Here is a 24,403-nt window from a genome sequence, read left to right as displayed (position 1 = left end):
ATAAGAGTCATTATATTATCATTTACTAGTTTTGTCGAGATAAAAAAAAAATATTTTATTGCACTACACAAATGAAAAAACCTTTTGATGTTTCTTAATTAACTTTCTGCAGAAAAGCTGCAGAAACATATATATAAAGACACACCTGAGAATAAACGATGTTTTATTTTGGTATCGATGCCACCATACACACTCTGACGACGCACGTTTCTCCCGCACCGTCGTCGTGTCCACGCATTTACCGCGCGCGGTGTCATTCTTGAACACGCAGTCAGGTGTCGCGCTTCTATCACGCTACCGGCGACGCCCGCCGGCTTTTTCCCACGTCGAAGCAGCTTTATTTAACTATTAACCCACGTTAACAGATTCTATAGGAACGAGTGACGTCGCTTGTGCACCCAGTGTGTGTGTGGGTGTGGAGGAAAATGTCAATGTGCGGCGCGGAAGCAGGAGGAGAAGCTGGAGCTGAGTCCAGTCTCTAGCTAGAGGATAATATCAGTCTAAATACAACTTTAGCACTTGAGCTAATTGCTGGAAAATGCGTGAGGAATAAAGTTGTGAATGGCAGTTTGCAGTTAGCTGAGCTCTGCACATCGAAGCCCAGCCTCCTTTCCTGGACGTGAGGCACATTAGGCAGCGACGATTCAACATCAGGGCCACTTGTGATCACAGGGCCGGACCTCCATCTCAGGTGAGTTTATTCGCTCTACAACGACAGAAAACTTCTGGAAACCGATGTGTGGATGCTGGACAGGAGGTGACACGTATCCGACGTCCGTGTTTCATCCGGTGCGGTGAGCCGAGCTGGCTTCATCATTTATGAGTTTCGATGTTACTTTGGGCTAATGTTACCTCCAGTCACCGCCGAGCCTCATGTCCACCAACAGAGGCGTGTGAATTTTATGCTTTCGTCGCATGGTGCAGCTATGTGTCGGATCTGCCTGCAGCCAAAGAGGAAGTATGGAGCTTGATGATAACGTTACCGACACGAGTGGTTAATATTCAGCAGTGTTACTGCCCTCTTTATGTGTGCCGTTATATTATGGAGGTTTTTGCTTGTCCTGCCCAGTAAAGGGAGGCCACTGGTGTATAATGGACCACCACGTAAGTCTGCAGTGTCTCCACAGACGATTAGTGGAAATACTACATGACAGTGGTTCATACGGAAACATCAAGACCTTACACTGTACAAAAGCGTTTGAGTGCAAGGACATCCGACCTCTGTGGGTGGAAGATGCTGCAGCAGCCCCTCGCATCTCAACGTGGGGTGTGGTTGGCAAGCCGGCCAAGCAGTGTGATAGCGCTCTCTCCAGCAGCACTCTACGCTTTAATCTGCCATTTGACAGGCCATTAAGCCATCCCAGCTATCCAGTATATCCTCTACCAAGCCAAACCTCTGCCATGCATGCACCCAGCCCCTCTGCTGCTGTGCTGAGTGACGGGGTCTGTGCCTGTCATAACAGCTTTGCTGCTGCTTGCTCCAGGGGCTCGTAAATCTGCCCCAGTAGACAGGAAGCATGTGTTGCACACTCACTTTAGTTTGATCAGCCTGCTCAGGGCGGCCTGCAAAAACTGCAGTACATGCCGTGGTACTTGTATGTGTGGGATTGTTGTCATAATGCAAAAAATGTAGGATCACTCTCTGTTTATGGTGATGTAATGTTTTATATTCTCCCTGTCTCAACATGTTGATCTAATGTTTGGTATAACATTTTAGGAATGCTAAAATTTACAGTATCCCACTCTTTTTTTCCCCTAAACCCTTTGTTTCTCTGCTCTTCACCCGCTAACCAAATTTACCTGACTCACTCTTTAATTATAATCCCGTCTCACCCTCCATACTACTATCTTCCTTATCTTTGAATGCTAACAGTGTAATCCCTGTGGACTATACACACCAGAGTATGCCTCTCTCTTGGTTTTGCTACCTTCCTAAACCATTAATGGAAACACTCAAGGGAAGTCTAATGTTGGATTTATGATAGTTAGAAAGATAAATAAATGCCTTTTACTGTATTAATGTTTGTGCGTAAATGAGAGGATAAATGGTGTACACATAGATCTACATGCACAGGCCAACAAATCAGCCTCCAGCAATCAAGGAGAACACTGATACTGGTACTAGCTATGGTATAACTGTTGTGGTGTGTCTCACACACACACACAGCAAGGCGGGTTGGTTTCTTTGGGTTGACTGGTCATTCGGGTCAGTAATTTGTAGCCATGCTGTTTGCATAGTAGTTTTTAGATCATGTGCTCCACTCTTGTTGCACTAGGATGGGTTGTTCTGCCTCTCAGTGGGATCTTTACAGTCTCTTAAGTGTATCACTAGGCTGCTGAGTGTGTCTCGGTTTGTGGATGGACGTCTGGTGTATGGACAGACCTGTTCTGCTGGTATTACTATACAGTGAAGGTGTATTTATGTGTTCCTTATATGTAATATAAGGCACAGTTACTGATGTGTTCTGCAAACAGGAGTGTATCTTACTCTGTCCACACCCTCACACAGAGAAGTGAGCAGTCTTTGTTTGAGCTCCCATTTGCAGCTCTTTTATGATTTTACTAGGCCTGCATTTGCCACTAAATTCTAGTTAATGTTTGACGCTTTGTGTGTGTGTGGTCTGTCTGGCCTTGAGGAGGTCCATCTGTATGAGTTTAATAAGCATGTGGCCATTGGAGAGATGTCTGTCTACCCAACCTTTTGTACTTGATTTACTGTATAACCTACTAGCTTAATCTGCTAAATAGTGTAATTAAAAAGGTAACATTTAGAGTGCATTATTTATTTTTACATAAATAAAGATTAGCAAAGTAAATATAGTAATAAATGTTAAGTTTTTTTCAGACTTGTCAGTGTTTTAATAATTTAATTATTTTGTTGGCTAAATTCACAATGTGCTGTTTTGCACAATGTTAATATTTAGTTCACCACAATTGACTTGTTTTTAAGTGCATGTTTTATTTTCCATGGACTCATTCAGAAATGAAAACAACCTTTAGTTGGAGTATTAGCCACTTAGATAGATGAATCGTGCTTAAATGTTAATAGAGAACTGGTTTTATTGTCAACTTGTAAGTGAACATTTTTTCGTTATGAACGTTTTCTTTTGCAAATGATGAAAAATGTCTCCGGCTGTTATAATGGGTTAACTGAAGTTAGGGCACCACTTTTGTAGTTCACTGTTGATCTTAAAGGAATAGACCATAATGCAAAATTATTACACATTTTGTCAAATTCACCAATGTTCCTCTAGCTGTCCGTCCATTATGTGTGCTCAACCACCCTGTTTGTTTTTAATATAGTCCTGGCTCTGTAAATGGGCAAACGGAGAATGTGGCTCGGCTCACCAGTTACAGCTAATTGGTAGCGCATTGTTTGTTCAAGAAGCTCAAAAGGGAACCTTTGGGGTGAGGGTGAAGGCCTGCATGAACATTGCTGTTGCTTTTCAACAATAGAATTTGTTTTTAGCTCACACACTGTGGACATATAGCTTTGTTTCTGCTAGGACAGCTGCTATGAACATTGTATTTTGCCAATGTTGGCGTTAGCTCCACCAGCTCGAGGTTGGAGTGAGAGAGTAACCTAGTGAAGCTGGTGTGCCTCTGAAAGTTACTGTTAGCTCTGTAGCATTAGTGGTTCGTAAACTATGCAAACTCTCATTAGGGTACAAATAACTTTTTGCTGTTGTGTTCACTTTTGTTTTATGCCTATTTGGTTATATATATTTGATTTTAAATATACCATTTTATGGGAAACATCAGATGTTTAAGCTCATTCCCTTCTCTTTAGCATTGTTGCTTTGGCAATGCGTGTAGCTGAACCTTAGCAGTGACTGAATAGAGCAATATTTTTTATTTGGTTGAGTTCAAATTTTAGACTAAACCTTCACAAAAAACATATTTATTGAATTGTGTTATTATAAAGAAAAACTTTTTACATCCTACATTTGGATTATTCAGATAAAAGGCTTAAACTCAGCCACCAACCAGTGTACAATGCTCTTTTAGGTACACAGAGCTCTTATTTCACTCAAAGTGAAGAGGGATTTCCTGAGGTAGTTGTGAAACTCCTTCTGTGTTTATCACACTTTGTTCAGCCTGTTTTGAAAGAATCAGGGTTACAACATCAGCCAGTGGTAGAAAGGTACTGGCCTAAAGCCTTCGTCATGTTATGTTTCAGTGTTATTATACTGTATTGGTGATGATAGCTCTCTTCTTCACTGCTGGTGACTTCTTATCCAAGGCGACCAATAGTCCATTTCTCAAGCAACAGTCCAACATTATGTGGTTGTCTATTGGTTTCTTAAACTTTGAGGATTTCCTGCAGAAAACAGTTAGACTAACTGCTTCTACATGAGTGGATGGAGGTAATTGACCCTGTGACTTGTACTCGCTTTGTTTGCTTCTGTGAACATTAAAGGTGCTTGTTAGTTTTTCTGTGCCCCTATAAATTGTTCCAGTTTCCTGTATAACATTCTTGGTTTTCCATCAACTATAAACTTTTAGAGTTAGCTAATGGCTGCCACTTGGAGAACATGTGCTTTCAGTATGTTGCTGATGACATATACAATGGTTTAAAAAAATAATCACATTTGTGCCTTTTATTTTTTTCATAACATTAATTCATGTTTGATTTAATTTGCCTGATAAAAAGGTTTTTTCATGTCAAAGTGACATGATCAAACAAATTTGTATAAAAAATATGAAACTGAAAATAATTGCATATAAATTCACCTCCTTTAGATTAACTCAGCTAATATACTGTGTAATATATTTTATACCAGGTATTTTGACAGTGTTTTGTAGTGAGAAAAATATAAAAAATGTGATAGACATGCAACAAGCATTAAAAGTCACTTTGTAACATCCAGACGTTCCAGTTATTTGAGCTTCACCTGATTACTGATTATGGCAAAGGCATACATAAGCATGTTAAAAAACGTGGCATATTGATATTGTACATAAAACCTTTTGGTCATTACAAATTGTGGTACACATGCTTGTTAATCACATTTGTTAAACAATTGATATGTTTGTTTCTCATGTCAATAAGTATAGAGAATGTTTGGTTCCTGTGTGTACAGTCTCAGTTGTATCCATCCCTAGTTGTTCTGCTTAAGACTGTTAACGAGAATGTATGCTTGTGTCAAAGCTCTCAGTGTGTGAATGAGCTCTATCTCCCTTTCTCTGTCACTGTGAATAAGAGTGAGACCACTGATTGCCCGCACTCACTAACATCACCATGCCAGCAACTCTGGGTTTTGGGATGTACATGTTGAAAGGTAAGAATGTATGGGGGGATGGAGGAGGTGGTTAAATGTTAATTTCTCTGGTAGAGGTCTGCAGGGTTTTATTTCTTGCTCCTATTTTATCTTCTTAGCTTATCTCTTACAGTCTTAATCTCTTTTCTTTTTTGCTCACCCATCCCTGCTTTTTTCCAGCATCTGACTGTGCATGTTGTGTAAAAATCTATGTGAAAGGAAGCATCCTTGCCCTCTGGCATTAATGCATTTCTGTGTCTCAGTCAACCTGCTCTGAGAGTGGACCAGATAACAAAATCTTTCTGCATGTGTGGTTTTAAATGTGTTGCCACATTGTATGATGTATTTAATTTGATTGTGTGGTTTTGTGTGTGCATCTCATGTTTCCCATCCACCACGAGACTTCTCTTTCCCAACATCCTTTGATATGAGAGGAATCAAGTTTTTGATGGCAAGGGTTGCCTTGGTAACTATTTCTGCCATCTGTGTATGTTGTATGAATGTTTTTTAATGTGTGTGTAGAAAAAGATGAGACATCTGTGGTCTAAATGCAGCTCCCACTTTTTCGCATTATTAATTTAATAGTTACCAGGAAGACTGAAAGGTCACTGGGTTACACATTTTTTCAGGGAAGGAGGAGTCCACTTTCAGCTTAGTGAATGTGTGTCATTGACACATCTGTAATAAAATACGCCAACACAACTGCAGCATACCTATAGTGGGGTAAAGGTGGATGAGTAGATATTAGACTCATAATAAATTTAAACCCTTTTGTATTTGCCTTGCTTTATGTTGCATGTTTTTGAAGGGCATTTATTTTATTGTTTTTGCATTGGCTCTTTATACCTGGCAAATATGGCATTATTTATATGTTCTTTCTGGTGTGTCCTGTATGTGTGTCTTTGAGAGAGGAAAAGGTAGAGAAAAATCTTGCAATTGTATTGCACTGATGGATAAAGTGCAAGGATGTCTATTTGAAACTAATTTAATTCATGATGAGTCGGTTTTAAAACAAAACTGAGATAACAGAAAGAATAAAAGGTACATATCTTCAATTTTCCATGGATACGTTTCTTGAACTCTAGCTTAGGCTGTCACTTTAGGGGATTTTTAGCTAGAATATAATTTAATACTGCTTTATGATTAGTTTACTCCTGCAGGGGTTAAGAAAACTACCGGCCCTTTATTCTCAATTGTTCCAGGACAAGATAATGTGATCTTTGGGAAGAATAATGTCAGGACTTATCAAACCAAAGGATAAAGTTATTAGTTCACAGAAAGAGTTCCAGTGAGATGCCAGAGGCCAGGAACATAACTATGGTGACGAGACACATTTTCATGCACTGTGAAGCTTCTAAGTAAAGCCAACGGACTGGAATAGGGTAATGTTAAATGGCCAAGATATATATGTTACAAATACAAGGATACCAGAAGAGAGTGTAAATGTTAGTCTCAAGAATAGCCTGTTTTCCCCAGGCTGTGTTGCGTCATGTGGCCGGTGCCCAGAGAAGTTCGCAGAGTAGTTTTGTGTAACCCAGTTTTTAACACTGACTCACTGTTTCCCATCTTTTCTTTTCTCCCTGTTTGTCTGTCTTTCTCTTCATAATAGAAACTCTCAGTATTCCCCAGCAATGATGTAGATTGAGCATCGACATGATGATGAAGATGCGGATGCAGGGATTTGTAGGGAGAAGTAGAAGTAACTGACTCTCTTCTCCATTTTGCCACACCTGGCACTCTGTGTCCGTCCAAATTGGGCGGCCAGAGTGCTATGTCATCAACCACACCCCCTGCGGCACCACCCCTTAAGAAGGGAAGGAAGCCAGAGAGATCAGAGGTGATGGCCGATTCAGTGCAGGCCACCAATGAGGAGCTGAAGAGCAAAATAATGGACATTCAGATTGAGCTACAGCAGGAGCGGAACAAGGTGAGAAGGAGGTGCAAGATGATGAAGAAATAAAGTGACATATAGTATTAGTCTCCTTTATATGCCACAGAAAAAGCAAAAGCAGGAGAAGGGAAAATTTAAAGAACTATAAATAGACTTAGACGTAATATAACAACAGCAACAACAACAACAATAATAATTGCTGTTGTTATTATTGTTATTATTAAAAATGTTTTTAATGCAGGCTTATAGTCAAATTTGAAAATGCTTTGAAGGTGCATGTATGTACCCTTACAACAGGGGCTGTAATAATGGTCATTGCAACTAGTATAACTAGATAACTGCTATGATAAGCCACTTCCACAGATAGATTTCTGTTTACAAGGTGTTTTATATTTGATTGTATGCATATTGCAATAACTATCACCATGTTGCTATTCTGTATTATATTTGTTCACTAGGTCTTACTGTAGGTGCTCTGTACTCTACAACTCTTTACAAAGTTTTTGGTAATTAATTCAGGGGGTTTGCCTCTTCTTGTATCTTCTGTTTGACACAAATTTCCTGTCTGTGCCACTCTCATCCTACTTTACATTTGTAAGAGCATTGAGCTCGTTGTTCCCTTACTAATGAGGGAAGCTTAAAACTTATGCAATTGGCAGTTTGCATAAACTGTAAGTTAACTGCATCTGTAAGTTTAAACAAATGCCTACAGGAATGTGAACAGCATAACTACTGTAATATTAACAGTTAGGGTCATTGTGTTTAAGACTCTTCTATGGGCTGTACAGGGTCTGGGCAAATGGGTGAATATTGGGGGCATATGATATTTATGATAGTGAAAGGTTAATTGCGTTATTATATAAATCTAATGGCACAATTTGTCGTAATTCCAGGTATGCAAGCTCCGTGAGCGGCTCCAGGAGCAGCGTCAGGCTCGAGAGCTTGAGCAGCACAAACATGCCGTTGCACTCACTGACCTCCGTGCCAAACTGCATGAAGAGAAGCTGCGTGAGATGGCAGCTGCCCGTGAGGCCCTAGCCCGACAGCATGAAGTTGAGCTGGCCCGGGCCATCAAGATCCGGGATGCTGAGGTGCAAAGGCTCCAGGGACTTGTTAATGCACTGAGAGATGGAGCAGCAGACAAGCTCAAAAATGCTCTTCTTGGAGAAGCACGAGAGGAGGCAAGGAGGGCTTTTGATGGGGAGAGGCTAAAGCTACAGCAAGAGGTAAGTCTTATACATATATGGATGACTAATTACTTATTATGACATCATTGACACTTGGCCTGTTCATTCACATGTTCAAATCTACTGTACTATGCTCCGCAAAAAGCGGAGCTCAACCTGTACCTGAGGACTCTTCTTCTAGTCAGTGTAACAGTGTCATCTGACATTCGTCACAATAATTAAAGCACCTCTACATTTGTATCAGCTGTCTCTCATTGTAGCTGTGTTGTTGCTTCTTTGCATTTATATGTGACCTTACAAAAGTATAGAACAAATTTTGAGGACTGAAGTTACGGAAACTCTAATGGTGCTTTGTGTTCTTCTTTGTGTTAGTTGGAAGTTTGCATTCTGAAGCCATTCTGTGTGTGTGTGTGTGTGTGTGTGTGTGTGCGCTGAGTAAACCTTTGCAAATTTTGTGCTGAAAAACAGGAAGTAGGGTGGAAAAGCCCATTGCCAAGCTATTGTTTCAGTGCAGCCTTTCCAGACAGACGGGGCATCTATCTTTACAGTTGTTTAATGTTAATTTGGAAATGCACACATAACACTTTTATGTGTGCTAGTGTTATCATGTGTTAATGTTGTCTTTTAGATCCAGGAGCAGAAGACTGTTAGGAAGCAGGCTGAGGAGGCACTAGCCAATGCTTTGCAAGCAGATAAGGCCAAAGCAGCAGACCTGCGCACAGCTTACCAACAGCACCAGGATGAGGTGCATCGTATCAAACGAGACTGTGAGAAAGACATACGCCGACTGGTGAGACAACATGCTTATGGGAAGACATATGCTACACTACAAGACACTACAAATGTCTTATATTAAACTATAAAGGAGACAAGTGTGACAACATAAATGGGATGTTTCTAAAATATTACCTAAGGTTGACTATACATTTACAAAACCTATACACTTATGAAAGATGTACTAAATTTTTCATAAAGCTTATCTGCAGAAATAAGCCAGTATGTAAATGTGGTATGTGCAATCCAAAGACAGTCCTATAAAAATACAAATTAATAATCCCTAGTGTTAAATTCACAACTTTAGCTGCTGTTACTTTTTTATAAGACTGGTCTATCTTGACTTTTAAATATAAGGCAGTTTCTCACACTCCAACATTTGCTTTGGTGCTGCTGAAGTTATCTCTGAGGGTTTATCTCATTGATTTTGCATGAAGGCTAATTGCTGCACTGTCTACCTTGGCCTTCCTCACTATGTGGAAATTATCTGCAGAAATAAGCCTGTATATGTGCTGCAGTTATTCATTAACACCGATAGATACTGTACAGTACAGCAGGGCACAATAGGAGGCATTATTGTTTGTAAAGCAATATTTGAACAAGAAGACAATGATATTTGGAAGCAAAGTGGTAAGTGAACACAGCTATTGTGAAAAAGGTGTATAAATTTATCAGAGCTGGAGGACGGAATTAAAAGTTATTTTGTTTTCAGCCATCATAGATTGCTGTTCTAAAGGTGTAAACAACATGGTATGTGAGTTTAGAAACTGTTTGATGCCAATCCTAAGTGATGTCATGTGAACTTAATTCTCACACGTTAGTGTAAAACAAGTAAAACAAATAAATGGACCAAGCTTAATTCTTGATACGTCATAAACATTTTTCACGTGTTTTCTGCAACATGATTTCAGGAATTTCTGCAGTGGTATTTATTGTGAAGAGTTTCAGTATTTTTATGTGGACTATGACAGGAATCTGGCTCAATTACTCTTTACACCGTCCTTCACCTTGGTCTTGTCCCTGTTTTACAGATGGATGAGTTGAAGGCAAAAGACCGTGTAGTGTGTGCCTTGGAGAGAGAGCTGGGGGTGCAGGCTGGCTATGCCCAGAAACTTCAGCTACAAAAAGACGCTCTGGATGAGCAGCTGGGCCAGGTACGAGAGGCTGAAAGGTACAACCACGGCAGCCCAAAGAGGGAGGCGATGCCTGGCCTGGGGGAAAACCCAGACCTGCTCAATAACCAGGTATACATACACAACCTAGTGTATCTACAGTTATCTGTATATGTGCATGCATGCCTTTATACATATCTAGTATAACAGGACTCTAAAATGTGGACATGCTCTACAGTACATCCATAAGATCAAAATATATACAGGGTGTTTTGCATTTTGCATTGCATTTTTGTTTAGATGTTATAATTTTAATGCAACTAATCTAAAAACATTAGGGGCTTTCAAATAAAGGCTTTTAGAATAACATACGGCTAATAATTGAAGAAAGATTACCTGCTTTGAATTGAGTATACCTAATTTATCAAGGTGTAACAATTTAATTCCTGAAAAAAATATTTTTTAATTTGTAAAATTTAAAAACCCTAATCTATATGTAGTATGTGTTCTGTTCTGTAAGTGTCTCCCATCCTACTCTTTGATTTTAAAGGAAACATAGGGATACCTTTTCATTTTTGAGTGCTAACTTATTTTTTTCCTAAAACAAGGGGAAACATCAATCCTCTTGGAGGTGTACAACAACAGTGTATATCCATACGATCAGTCATACATGCATATACAGGTCATCCGTCCATGGTGAAGCATGTGGATACTGTGTATATTGCACATAAAACTTCACAGTTGCACTGTGAAATGACAACTCATCCTTCATCCCATCACCTTCTCTGTCCCATCCACCTCCATTACCTGCCTGTCTGCCTGCATGTTCTCCCTTGTTTAGTTTTTGTCTTCCTCCTCCTCCTCTCCTGCCCCCCCTGTTCAACAGGAGGCAGAGGAGCGTGACATGAGGAGGTTTCAGCTGAAGATTGCGGAGCTCCATTCAGTCATCAGGAAACTGGAGGACAGAAATGCACTTCTGGCTGACGAGAGGAATGAACTAGTGAGCAACACACATGCAGAAGTACATATAAACCGTGATTATAGGCATGCAAATATGCACACACATACGTACAAATATACACACCTAACAACTAATCAAGGAACTTACATGACCTGTGTCTAAACCCTCCAACCTTGAACTCTCACCAGGAGCTAAGACATAATATTACAGTGTTTCTCCTCCCTGTTTCTTTCCTCTGTCCAGTTGAAGCGGGTGCGAGAGGCAGAAAGCCAGATGAAGCCTATATTTGAGAAGAACAAACGGCTTTCTAAGAAGAATGATGACCTCCTTCAAACACTGCAACGCATGGAGGAGAAACTTAAGAATCTGAGCCGAGAGAACGCTGAGATGGTAAGGGGCAACTAGTCTTCCTCTTATATCTGTGTAAAAATGTTGGTCAAAATTTTAATAATTGTAGAAATACAGATATTAAGAGAGTGGAGTTTTGTTTTTGTGCTGAGAGACTGTCATCAAGATGAATGCAGGACCTCTACTGGCTGTTAAAGGAAAAGCATGAAGTAATTGTCACTATGACCATTATTTGTCCTCTCTGCCCTTCTCCCTTCCTCAGAAGGAAAAAGCTTCCACTTCTCGGCCTTCGTCACACCAACAGCCAATTCAGCTGCAGCTGAAGCGGCCAAGCTCCCTGACAGACCTTAGCCATGCCCACGAGGAGCAGGAAGTGGAGTTCCTCAAGCTGCAGGTTGCAGAGCAGCGTGGCATTATTGACGAGCTCATGCAGGTCAGGCTCAATATGTCACTTTTTTCTTTACTTTACATTTGCAGCCTGACTCAGAACAATCTGCCGATTCACCATAAAATGTTGAGCTTCATTTGACAAACTTTATTCCTATCATTGTCCATTAGTACAATTTTATCTCAGTTATCTGTTCAGTTGGGTTTAATTTTTGTTTTTGACCCCATATTCAAAAGAAAAAGACAAAATTGGAAACCACTGTATGAAACATTTGATTACTGTTCCGCCTGTGCCACTTACTGAGTGATTATGACTGAATATCAAATGTGAGGTTGATCTTACCAAGAACAAAGTTTGAGATGTTGATCTCCATGTGTTTGTCTTTAGGAACGTGACCGATTAATGATGAGCAAAAAGAACAAGAGGAAACCTTTCAAACTGTCAAAAGTAAGTTTCCACAAGTGTTTTAAAATCTCTGTTAATCCAGTCATGTGTAACGAAGCAACTATCCTATCTGCAGTTGACTGATCCTTAAGTTATGTTTTCAGTTGAGTATGCATTTCTCTCTGTGTGTGTTTGTGTTTAATTGGGCTCAGGAGACTACAATGACAGTATCTCTCACTACTGGGAACATCATGCTGAAAACACTGCATGAACCATTCCTACAACTAGAAAAACAAAAAATGTTTTTATGTTATTTTATTTTATGATGGTGTGAGAACATGGAAACATTGATCAACCAAAGTGCAAGCTTATTTTGTCGATAAAAGCTTGCACAAAAATAAAAGCGATCTGTGTCTCCACTACCCTTTTGTGTTATAAGGAGAGAGAAAAGTGGCTGATGGGTAATTGGATGAGCTGATTGTGTTAGAAAAAATAATTGCTGTGATACGCGTGTGTGTGCTTAACTGTGCAAGTCTGGGCTAATACATCAGGGGGCAGTTTAGAATCTGTGATGTTGCTAGGAGGAGGAGTTTGTAGATGCATGACACATAACTTCTCCCACCTCTGTTGCTGGAGGTAGTTGTCTCCTCGACAAGTTGCATACAAGATTGGGCACATTGACCTGACTCATGGACTTGCACCAGGAACTTTGTCTCTTTTTTAGGAATTAAATGCAGAAGCAGTTTACACAAGCTAGAAGACCTCAGTCAGAAGTTGGCTTTTTGCAGTTGCGTCTGTGGAAGTCTGGCAGAGAGCAGTTTTGATTCTTGGACTTTTACTAAAGCCCTGAAAAACACTATAAAGATTAGCTGGAGTAGTCCAAAATAGGATATACATTTTTGGGTGATTATTTATAGTTTTGGTCCAGTTGCAATATGACAGAATACATCCTTCTTATTCTGTACTTCTCTTCCTTCATTTGCCTGTGTGCCCTGGTCTGCCTCTACTTCTCTGGTTGCCAAGAGATGACTTACAAACATGATGGTAAGGACTCAGCGGGGCTCGGAAAATAAATGCCAAGAAAGAGATGTAAAATATACAGAGACTGGTCTGATTCATGGTCTGATTTCTTAATACCTAGGTTACTAAAATGAAAACACAAGGTTTATATATTATCACAACAAAAGAAGTTGTGAGTTTTTCTAAAAGGTAACCTGTTTTTAGGGTGTTATTGCATTTAAAATGGATGTTTTATAATATGTAATAAGGTGTGATAGTTTGGAATTTTCTTTCTTTATTTATTTCAAATTTCTACAGAATGGGCAACATCAAACCTGTTCAGATTTGTGTTTTAATCAACATTGTGTCCCTTTTTCTTGTTCTCCTTCCTGCAGAGGCATGTTGTGGAGACATATTTTGGATTTGATGAGGAGTCAATAGACTCTGAGACCTCCTCTCTCACCTCCTATAACACTGACCTCACTGACCGCACTCCTGCAACTCCAGAGGAAGATTTAGAAGAAGTAAGAAAATCATTAATTTGCAGAGAAAGAAATTATTTAAATCATATACCGGTCCAACATATATGCATTGCATAAATATTGAGATAACTTACTCCATTCCACATGTTAAGGTGTCCTTGAGCAAAACATTGAACCCTAATCCGTTTCTTCCACACTTGACTCAGATAAATGTTTGCCTAATGAGTAAAAATAATTGACAGGATAAAAGATACAAGGTAAATATTTGTGAGCTATTTTGACTCTGTCCCTCTTTGTTACCACAGAGTGTTTCCCGTGAGGAGTCAGAGCTTCGTTTCCGTCAGCTCACCAGAGAGTACCAGGCTCTTCAGAGGGCCTATGCTCTCCTGCAAGAGCACATTGGAGGCTCTCTAGATGCTGAGAGGGAGGCTAGGGTTTGTACTTTCACTTTTAGTTATTAAATCCTTTTCAACTCTTTCAGCTGTTCTTATTTACTTGTCTCTATAACCAACAAACTATGCAAACCTTGTTGTTCTAAGTTAAAAACTTCTTTTTCTCTGTTGCCTGGCTGATAAACTTGCTCTTGGCGGATCTCCCTCCCACAGACACGTGAACAGCTGCAGTTGGAGCTCAGCAGCTGCCAGGCTAAGATCATGGACCTGGAGAAGGCCTTGGCTGAGAGGGGGCAGGTAACAAAGACAAGGGATAGGGACAGGAATTCTTTGGTCCTGCTCTCACTGGCCCTCCTGCATGTCTGTCTGGCTGCTCTGCTCCTTGGTTGGCGGTATGCTGACCATGTCTGCCGCAGAATTTTGTGATGTCACTTCCTGCACGTGTGATGCCACAGCTTGTGTCTGCATACTGTCCTTCACGTTGTCCCTCACACTCTGTGTTTCCTATTGTTGGTTGTGTTTCTTACCACGGAGAGGAAACTTAAACCCCATTGATTCCCGTTATCTTAGCTATTTTGTCAGAACTAAATTCTGTGTATTAAAAGAAAATAGGAAGATGTTCCTTAGTTGAAACTATACCAATATTATTATGAGTTCACATAAATATCTTAGTTTTTTCATTGGTTCTAAAGTTTTTCTTAGTCTTGATCTGCATGTTGTTTTTCCCACTGTGGCTTGATTTAGCTCTGTTATTTTGATTTGCTGTGCTACTTTAAAAAAAGCAAAAAAAAAAAAAAAAAAGATTGCCTTCTTGTCCTCCTGTTGCTGTGACCTCTTTATATTTAAATGCAGCACTTTTGTTATCCTGGGAGTGATTATTTGCATGAATATCTGCATGAATAAACTTCTGCCAACTGCCACTTTGTTCCTGCCTGTTGTCTACTGTATGCAACATTTGCATGTCTTATTTGAGGTTTTGAGTCTTCTTTGTGCATCACACCCCAGTGTTGGGGATCCTTTTCTTCATCCTCTGTTCCTACCAGTGTCAATTGTAGCTGATTTTATGTTTGGTTGTTATGACAGGACTCAAAGTGGATAGAAGAGAAACAGTACTTGCTCAGGACCAACCAGGAACTTCATGAGAAGGTAGATCGTATAAGTCTATATTCACTATACATCACTTTATTGGTACCATACAGTAAATTTAAAAGTCTACACACCCTTGTTAAAATACCAGGTTTGAAATATAGAAAAACAGACCGGAGGGGAGTAAAAATCTTACGATAAGAAATTTGCATAAATATGCACATTCAAATTTTAATGGGATTTAGGTCTGGATCTGGCAGGGCTATTTGAAAACTTTTGTGCCAACATTGACTGTGGGATGTGTGCACTTCTTATAAACACTGTATCAATAAACTGTATGGATGAATTTTGTGCATACTTGTATGCATTTAGACATTTTTGCATGGAAATTAGAGCTTTCATATTGTACCATTGCTGATTGATGCCATTGTGTATTTTTCTGGACAAAATAAGTTAATGAAGATTTGAAGATGAAATGTGTTGCAAAATGTTTTTTCAGAAAAGCCAAAATATACATACAAGCAGACATACAAGAACTTCTCCTAAATAAAATGGGACTTTAAATAAATCTGGTCAGGAAGAAATACATTTATTTTTAGAAAACCTAATTTCATACGCAGAAGTGTCTTTGGCCAATTTGAAAATAAATTTAAGCAGTTTCAGTGCAGCTGTGAGATAATAAATTGGTTTTAGACAATTCTTGGACACCTGGAAAAACATGAAAAAACTACAGGACATCAGGTATTCATAAAGCAATGTAAAACATGTGAAACAATAGTTGCATCACAGTGTCTGTGTGTGTGTGTAGATGTGTGCTTTGCAGCAAGCAGAGTCACGGCTCCAGGCTGAGGTTCAGGATGCTCGGGACCAGAATGAGCTGCTCGAATTCAGGGTGCTGGAACTGGAAGTAAGAGACTGTACTAATGTTAAACTGTCACCCGGAGGTGACAACAACAGTCTGAACTGCAGACACAAGACCTATATACAGTGACACCCCCCAACAGACAGACAGACTTACTGTTCACACCTTTATTCACACACATTTGAGTTTTCTTTGTTCTCCGTGTTTTCCTGTTTTGCATGGCAGCTGTGTGCATAACCCATCCAGTAAACTGGAGTACCTTGTATTTGAAAAAAATGCTGTTAAGATGAATATAATTTTTTTAAAATAAAAATATATTTAAGCTCACCATCCATTCCCATCTTTGTTCATTTTGTCTCTCATTTTTGTCTGCACATCCTGCATTTTTTTCCTATGTAATAACACCTGAAGTTTAAAGACAGCTAAAGACAAGAAATTGTATAATGTAAATAAATTAATACATATATTGGAAGACATCAGGTGAGTTACACAGATTCAAATGCATTTGCTAATAGAAATTATAATTATTACCTCAGTATCAATCATGTCAATCAGTCTTTATAATTGATTTGGCATATGTTTGAGTAAGCTGTCTAAGCGAGGACAGTTGTGCATGTGTTTGCAAACATCCTATCGGTTTGATTTGGTTTTCCTATTTATGGGTTTCCACACATTTTGGCAGATCCTGACCATGTTTTCAGTGTCATGATGTAAGTAAATCCCTTATTCATTTACTCCCGTTTTACTTTGCTAATGTTGTCATTTGTGTCCTTTACATTTTGTGTATCACTGCTCACCCTGAGTACAGCATGCTAAACTCCTGCATTTGTGTAGCACAAGGGGAAACCTTAGCTCCACTGTTCTGATTATGTGAAATATGTATACATAAGTATTAATGTATATAATAAAGGATATATTCCCTTCAGGAGAGGGAACGCAGATCTCCTGCTCTCAATCTCCACATGTCTTCATTCCCGGAGAACAGCAGCAGCGCCCTGCAGATCTACTGCCATAAGGAGGGAGTCAAGGTGAAAACACAGCCACAAAACCTCTTTACTGTTTTCTATATATGTAAAGGGTCCTAAACACAGTCAGTATTATATCTGCTTTGACCCCATGGCAGGATGTAATCATACCTGAGCTGATGAAGAAACTGGATATTCTGGGGGATAATGGGGTGAGTTCAAACACACCACCATTATCTGCCTTTATTTTGATGTCAGTTTTTTATAGTAATCTCTCATAGCTCTATGCCTGTGCCTTGTGTTTTCTGTAGAATCTCAGAAATGAGGAGCAGGTAGCTGTGATCCAGGCAGGGACGGTGATCTCTCTGTGTGAAAAGGTCAGTTGAAGACCTCAAAGACATGTTGTATTTCAGTGGTTCTCAATCATTGTCATCAAGGACCCTTGCTCTGCTTGTTTTCCAACTAACTCTGCACAACCCTCTGCTGATTGACTGAACACACTGGATCCAGGTAATCAGAAGCTGGAACTTACAGTACCATCTTAAATGAAGTTCAAGTGAGGAAGAATGGTGGACTGAATCCGAACTGACTCTTCCAGCTTCTAATTGACTAAACACGTCACAACTAATTTTCTGGGAATGTGTTAATCCCTCACCTTTACTCTTTGATCATATTCCTTCCTCTACAGTGGTTGAAACAAATAGACAGCACAGAGGCCGCACTCACACAGAAGATGATTGACCTGGAAAATGACAAGGTAAAAACTTAAAACTGTAGCTCCAATAGTTTTTCTAAAACTACAAAACTTCATATACAGTAATCCACTGTGATTACACAGGTTTGCATTGTATTATGTCACTTCTTGTTGCAGGAGCTGTTCAGTAAGCAGAAAGGATTCCTTGAGGAAGAGCTGGACTATAGGAAGCAGGCTTTGGACCAGGCCTACATGGTATGGAGAATGACACAGCGTGGGTTTACCTGCAGCATCTGCATAGAATAAAGATTGCCAAAGCCTCCCTAGAGACAAATTTCACTCAGTTATATTTATTTAACATTAAACGAGCTTGTTTAAATGGCATAAAGACTTGAGGTATAGTGATTTAGGAATGCAGGGGTGAAGCACACATCATTTCAGCATGCTACATAAACATTTGAGACCCTATTAAACATCACAAATGCAACATTTTCCATAAAGGTAAATTCCTTCTCATTTTATTGGGATACTGCATCTTTTATCATTTTCTAAATTCTGTGAACAGGCTAATTAACTGAATTGGATTCTGTAATTGGCTTTGCATTTATTGGCCTGATTTTCTTTCTTTATATTTAAGATATAATATCTTTATAAATATACAGTGGTTAGTAATTATTTTAAATTGCACAGTGAGGATCAAATTTTAAGAATTGTTTTCTTAATGGGTTTAATAAGATTGTCTAGAATTATTGCCCTTTAAATATCTTCTGTTTCCAACTACTTAAAAAAGCTCTTTGCTGAAAATAAAAATGAATGCTCAGATCATTTCATATGATTCTATTTCATTTGATCAGTGTTGGTGGTGGTTTGTGTTTATAATCCCACTTTATACTATTTTGGTCAAAGTGTGGTTTTTGCATGGTAAACTATTGAGATCACCTGATAAAATGTGAAAGTAAAAACCATAAAGCCACAGTTTGTGTTAATATAATGAATTTGAATTTACCATGTGAAGGTCAGGCTGAAATAACCACCAGCATAAAGTGGAACAGTGCTCCCATATCAAAGTGGTGTGTGTGCGTGTATGTGTGTATCTGCATGCACATGTGCACGTTGTGTGTGTGTGTGTGTTTGTTTTTGCATGTGCCTCATTGTGTGTGTTTATGCATGCCTATGTGTGTTTGTGCATCCACACATGCATGTCTGGGTTGGTGTGTGTGTGTGTGTGTGAACCTTTATGTGTATATGGCTGGCTGTGCAGAGGATCGAGGAGCTGGAGGCCACGCTGTATAGCGCTCTGCAGCAGGAGCAGCCAGCATGCCGGGCGGTGGCTGAGTCGCTGACAGACAGGCAGAGGGAGGAGCTGAGGCTAGCCGTGGACAAGCTGAGGCGTCAGATTCTCCGGCAGAGCCGGCAGTATGACAGTCAGATCTTACAGGAGCGCATGGAGCTCCTACAGCAGGCCCAGCAGGTAAGGCTTAAAACAAACCAAGTCAGGTTACTAAATCCTACCCACTCTCAGTCTGACCCTTGGTACCTGCTGAGTTATCTGACCCCACAAGACCCCTGGTCTTATGAAAAAGATGCAGTATCCCTGTTTGTGCTACCTATAACTTGACCTGTGCATGTAGATATGTAAGTGAAAAGATGAGAAAGAATGACCATGTGGCTGTGTATGTGTGTGCGTATCATTGTGATCTTAATGCCCCCACTCCTTCAGTATCCTTCCCTCTCCAGCCCTCACAGTAGTTTTACAGCCATGGCTTGTATTTATTGAATACATTAACAAGCACCGCATTTCAACCTTCATTTGAGTCAGTTGAACTGTAAAATTAATATTGTGATTTAAACACCTATTACAACACATTATTAATCAGCTTCTCACGATAAGATAACATACTGCACTAACCAAAGCAACTCTAAATATACTAATGGTGAAGAAAGGGCATGCTTTGTGTAAGTTTGTCAGTCATTATTGAAAACCAAAGATCAGCTTGCAATAGATGATGGTGAATTGTAGAATCAAAATATCCTGTTTGTCCTAGCCTGTTTGCATAGTCTTCCCTTTTTAATTTAATGTTTTCAGAAGAAAGAACAGAGTCAATGACTAAGCTGCTCAGATTTAAGGTCTCACAGATGGGGTCATTTCCACCATTAGGTTTCCATGGGAGCTGATTCCTATCCAGCGCAGCTACAGTACCATGGAGATGGTGGGCATGATGAAAAGGAGGAATAGCTGGATCAGAGTCTTATTAACATCTTACAAACTGTCTTCTTTTATACTTGTGAAGTTATGACTGCGTGAGATTTGGAAATGGGGTTGTAATTTTATGTTTGGGCACATTTTGACCACCTAACCTAACCACTCCTGTCTTTACCTTGCAGAGGATTAGAGAGTTGGAGGACAGAATTGACTTGCAAAAGAGACAAATAAAGGAAATAGAGGAAAAGGTATTCATTCAAATGTGATTTTATTTTATTTTATTTTATTGAGCTTTCTGTTGTGGCAGTGAAGTGTGAACCATATCTTGATTAGGTAAAGATTAGCAAGAGAGAAAGTAAGGATTTGTACTGAACTGATGCTGTGTGTTGCTTAATAACATTATTAACTTTGGAAACTATTTTTTTCTCTCTTTTTTGTCACCTGTTAATTAAACCCCTTTTGTTCTTTTAGTTTTTGTTCCTCTTTTTGTTTTTCTCTTTAGCATTTATTCTTTGGCCTTAAAGAACGTGACCACGGACCCACATCAGGTAGCACCTTTATTTACTTCATTGTTTCAGTTTTTAGCACGGGGCTTGTGATAACACAGATAATGATGAGGAAAACTAAACAAGTTTTTCTTTTTTTGCAGGTTTTAAGGTGCTCTGGAGGCAAGCGAGAATAAAACATAAACTAATTGTTTTTATGCATTTTTAGACAGCTCAAAAAAACCTATGGCCTTTTTGATAAATGTGTACTTTTGCAGAAGACCCTTACCTGGAATGCAAAGATAGTTAAATAATATAATAAATAATCAGATACACATGAGATTAACATAAGATTTATTTATAAATAACATCTACTTTAGTGGTTCTTGGACCTGGAACATAACACCCTAACTCCTCGGTAAGAACCAAACACAAGTGGATTTACTGAAAAAAACTCTGAATCAGAGGATCTATTAATGAGAGAAGACAAAGCCTCAGCTAAAGGGTTTGACTGAAGATGCCCAGTCAAACAATATAACAGAAGAGATGGAGGGAGAAAAAGAAGGGAAAGTACTGGGCAGAAAAGGGGCTGAACAAGCCGATTGCCAACTGGAGAAGGAGGATTCTGCCAAAGTCCAGCGTCTCTGGCGTTTCTAAGGAAACAACAATGCAACTGATTTCAGAGTGGACGCTGAACTTACTGGAAGCTCATTGCTGCAGTGGTGGACAAAAAACTGGTTATTATTTACATTTTCCTTTGAGAATTTACTGCTTTGTATATTTCTTTATATCAGTTTAAATGTTTGTAGAATATTATAATGGTTAATCCTATCCTAATAGCACAATTTCCAGATTATATAATGTAAATAGTTTTTCTTGTCTGGTGTGAGTTAAGCATTAGCCAGTACAGATCATCAGGGAAAAAATCCACAGTCCTCATTCTGAGGATAATATGAGGCTGCTAGGCTCAGCAGTTAGACAAATTAAGTTGATAATATTCAAATTTACAACACACAGGCTCCTGAACCCTTGTTAATGTTCTGGTAAACTTGTGCAAAATGTGTTTAACAGCAAATACAAGCATTAGAGCATGGATTTATTACAGACCTGAAAAAATAGTAGGTTTTTAAGCTTTCATGATGGGAGGATTTGTAAAATGTGGTAGGTGTAGCTAGAGGGGGACAGGATTAGGAGGCAGGGTAACCTGAGAGATACCTGTGCTTGACAACTTGCAACCAAGCTGTTAACATTGTAAATAATAGATAATTGTGTTTTGTGCATATGGATCTTTGCCTCCGTGTGTGTGTGTGTGTGTGTGTGTGTGTGTGTAAGTGAAAACGATAAAGAGTATTAACATCAGTTCTTTTGTTACAGGTTAATAAAGCTCACCTAAGTGGAGCAGGCTGACCAATGGAGGATCACATGACCTAATCAGACAACACAGGTACCGGAAACAGTAGTATTATTATGGTTATGAACTCTGTGAGAACTAATCAGAACCTGCGGGTTCGACAGTTCCCTGATGAACAGGTGAGAGACTGGGGGAGAGGGGAGATCCAGTGACACACACGCACATGCGCACACCTGCTACTATGCTCACTTTTGGCAGAGGTGATATCGCATATCAAATGCTCCTGACTGCACGACACACTTGCATGCAAACACGCTGCTGCTAACATTTCTGCTGGACTGCTCAATCCAGGAGATTTAAATTTGCATTACTTCTAGCATTAGAAGGTAATTGCATCTTTCACATTTCTGTTAGTTTGCAGATTTATGCGATGATAACAGCTTCTCTGTGTTGTGTTGCAGGATCAAACCGTTACAGAGGTCAGAGAGGAGCCTGCTGCTACAGCTCTGTCAGCTAACCCCCAGCATGCAACACTCTCAGAGGCTGGACCACAGACTACAAATGCTCAGGGGGGAAGTCAGGGCCATGGTGAGTTTTCTAGATCTGTAAATGCATCACAATGCAGGGACGAACAAACCACAAAATAACTTTACAAGTTGGTTTTAGGAGATGCTCTAGGACATTTTGAGTTCACACGTCCCTACTGCAGGCACAAATAAATATTGTGTTTAGCCCAGCTCAAGGGATGGACTTTCTTAATTAATTCAATTACCTACAACTACAAAGATTCAAAGGTAAAGAATGAAATAAAACAAACAGTACAGAAAACAGTACAAGCTAGTGTTGGTAACAGCACTCTGCTAAGACATGATACTGTTACATTACTATCACACAAGCTAATGCATATTCTAAAAGGGCTTTTGTGTAACTCAGGAAATGGCTTAGCCACAGCATGTTGTAAAACAAACTTTGAATTCATTGACAGTGTGGGATTTACCATAAGTCAGGAGTTGGTTTTCCAATATCTCCCTTTACTGTTTTCACTCCCTCCCATCTTTACCATTTCTCAGACTCTGGAGAAAGAGCGAGGGGAGCAGGTATGGAAAGAGCGACTGCAGCGTTGTCAGAGACAGTTAAAGGCCAAAGAAGATGAGATGAGTCGCCAGTCCCAGTACTTTGAGAACTTTAAAACCCAACTTCAGCACAAACTCACCCTGGCCCAGGACAGAGAGCAGAGCCTTCAGAGCCGGATCTACACTTTAGAGAAGCAGCTACTTGACATGATTGTAAGTGCAGCCACGGGGGCAGCAATGATCAGTGCAGTCAGAATCACTGGTGGGACCATGACATTTTGGAAACAACAAGAGAGACTGACTACCATGAGAGGAGAGGGTGAAGGAGAAGAAGAGAGAAAGGAAGAGAAAAGGAAGCAATGGCAGCCAAGTGTTGAAACTGAAAGAGAAAGCGGACAAGATGGCGATGAGGGAAAATCAGAGAAAGATACAGAAGGAGAAAGAAACAAAGATACAAGACAGAGCTCAGATGAGGCCAGACTGCAACGCTTTATCCTGAGCCTACAGGAGGATCTCAGGGTGCTGTTGGAGAGAGAGGAGGATGGGATGACAGAACGAAAAAGACTTATGGAGCAGCTGCAGGGGGCCCAGGAAAACAGCCACTTCCTCGGCTGCCAAATGGAGGAGATGAAGGCAGAGATGCAGCGGCTGAAATTGTCTGAAAGCTCCCTACTGGAGGAGGCAGAAGAGCTCAGAGAGGAGAACCACAGACTCCAGCAGGTCCTCAAAGAAGCTACAAACCAAATACCAAGTCAGTCATCTCAAATCTCTGAGTCCACATGTCGGAGTCTTGGGACCAGCTCGCCAAACTGCAGTACTATTTGTCCTCGGTCCTCTAACACCACCATGACACATTCTTTTGTACGGGGCTTTGGAGAGGTGTGTAAGACTTTTTCATAACCATAATTATTATTATTACATACATTGTGTTGATTAAGGTAGTGGCATTGTATAAGATCTACGGGCAAGGGAGACCCAAATAAAGCAGGAGCAACAGAACACAAATAAGACAACAACAGTACAGATGGTCATACAAGCGCATACACAGTAACACATGGTCCAGTATTTACTTGAATTTTTTTCACCACATTCTGTGCCTTTTACTTCAAAAATAAGACTTTATTCTATATCAAGATTTTATAATCCTTAACTTCAATATCAGTAACATATGTGTATGTAGGTTAGAAATATCAAATGTAGAATTATTAAACATGTCGATATAAAGCATTTGTTGATGGCCTGTATAAATAATTAGTATCCTGCACCTGTTTATTAGGCATTACTTTTAAATTGGTTTTAGAGATATTGCTATTCAAATGGATGCAGTTTCTTTCTTTTAGTCAGTTTTGCTAGTTTTACACTTAGGACAGGCCAAATGGGTTTTTTCAAATATAATGCCGATATTAAAAGGATCATTGAATATCCAGTTGGGTATTATTATTTGCTTAATATTAAGTTCCTTCTTGTTTCATGAGAAGGACTTACAGCATGAACAGAGGGAATGC

The 24,403-nt window shown here is 39.6% G+C and overlaps 1 protein-coding gene across 19 annotated transcripts in view; it reads left to right on the top strand.

Annotated features, from left to right (window-relative positions):
• Positions 1-230: 230 nt before the first annotated feature.
• jakmip1 (janus kinase and microtubule interacting protein 1) overlaps positions 231-24,403 on the top strand; it is a 34,181-nt gene continuing 10,008 nt past the window's right edge. For 10 of the 19 annotated variants that reach the window (XM_067518423.1, XM_067518429.1, XM_067518428.1 and 7 more), the window contains exons 1-4: positions 20,700-21,211; positions 21,849-21,918; positions 22,287-22,413; positions 22,896-23,777. In XM_067518423.1, coding sequence (XP_067374524.1) covers positions 22,351-22,413; positions 22,896-23,777 — 945 coding nt within the window. In that variant the 5' untranslated portion in view covers positions 20,700-21,211; positions 21,849-21,918; positions 22,287-22,350. The other 9 variants (XM_067518433.1, XM_067518438.1, XM_067518437.1 and 6 more) reach the window with 9 other exon arrangements.

This window comes from Channa argus, chromosome 10 (assembly GCF_033026475.1).
Source record: "Channa argus isolate prfri chromosome 10, Channa argus male v1.0, whole genome shotgun sequence".
NCBI lineage: Eukaryota > Metazoa > Chordata > Actinopteri > Anabantiformes > Channidae > Channa > Channa argus.
Note: the sequence above shows the minus strand (reverse complement) of the source record. Positions and strands in the feature narration are given on the sequence as shown.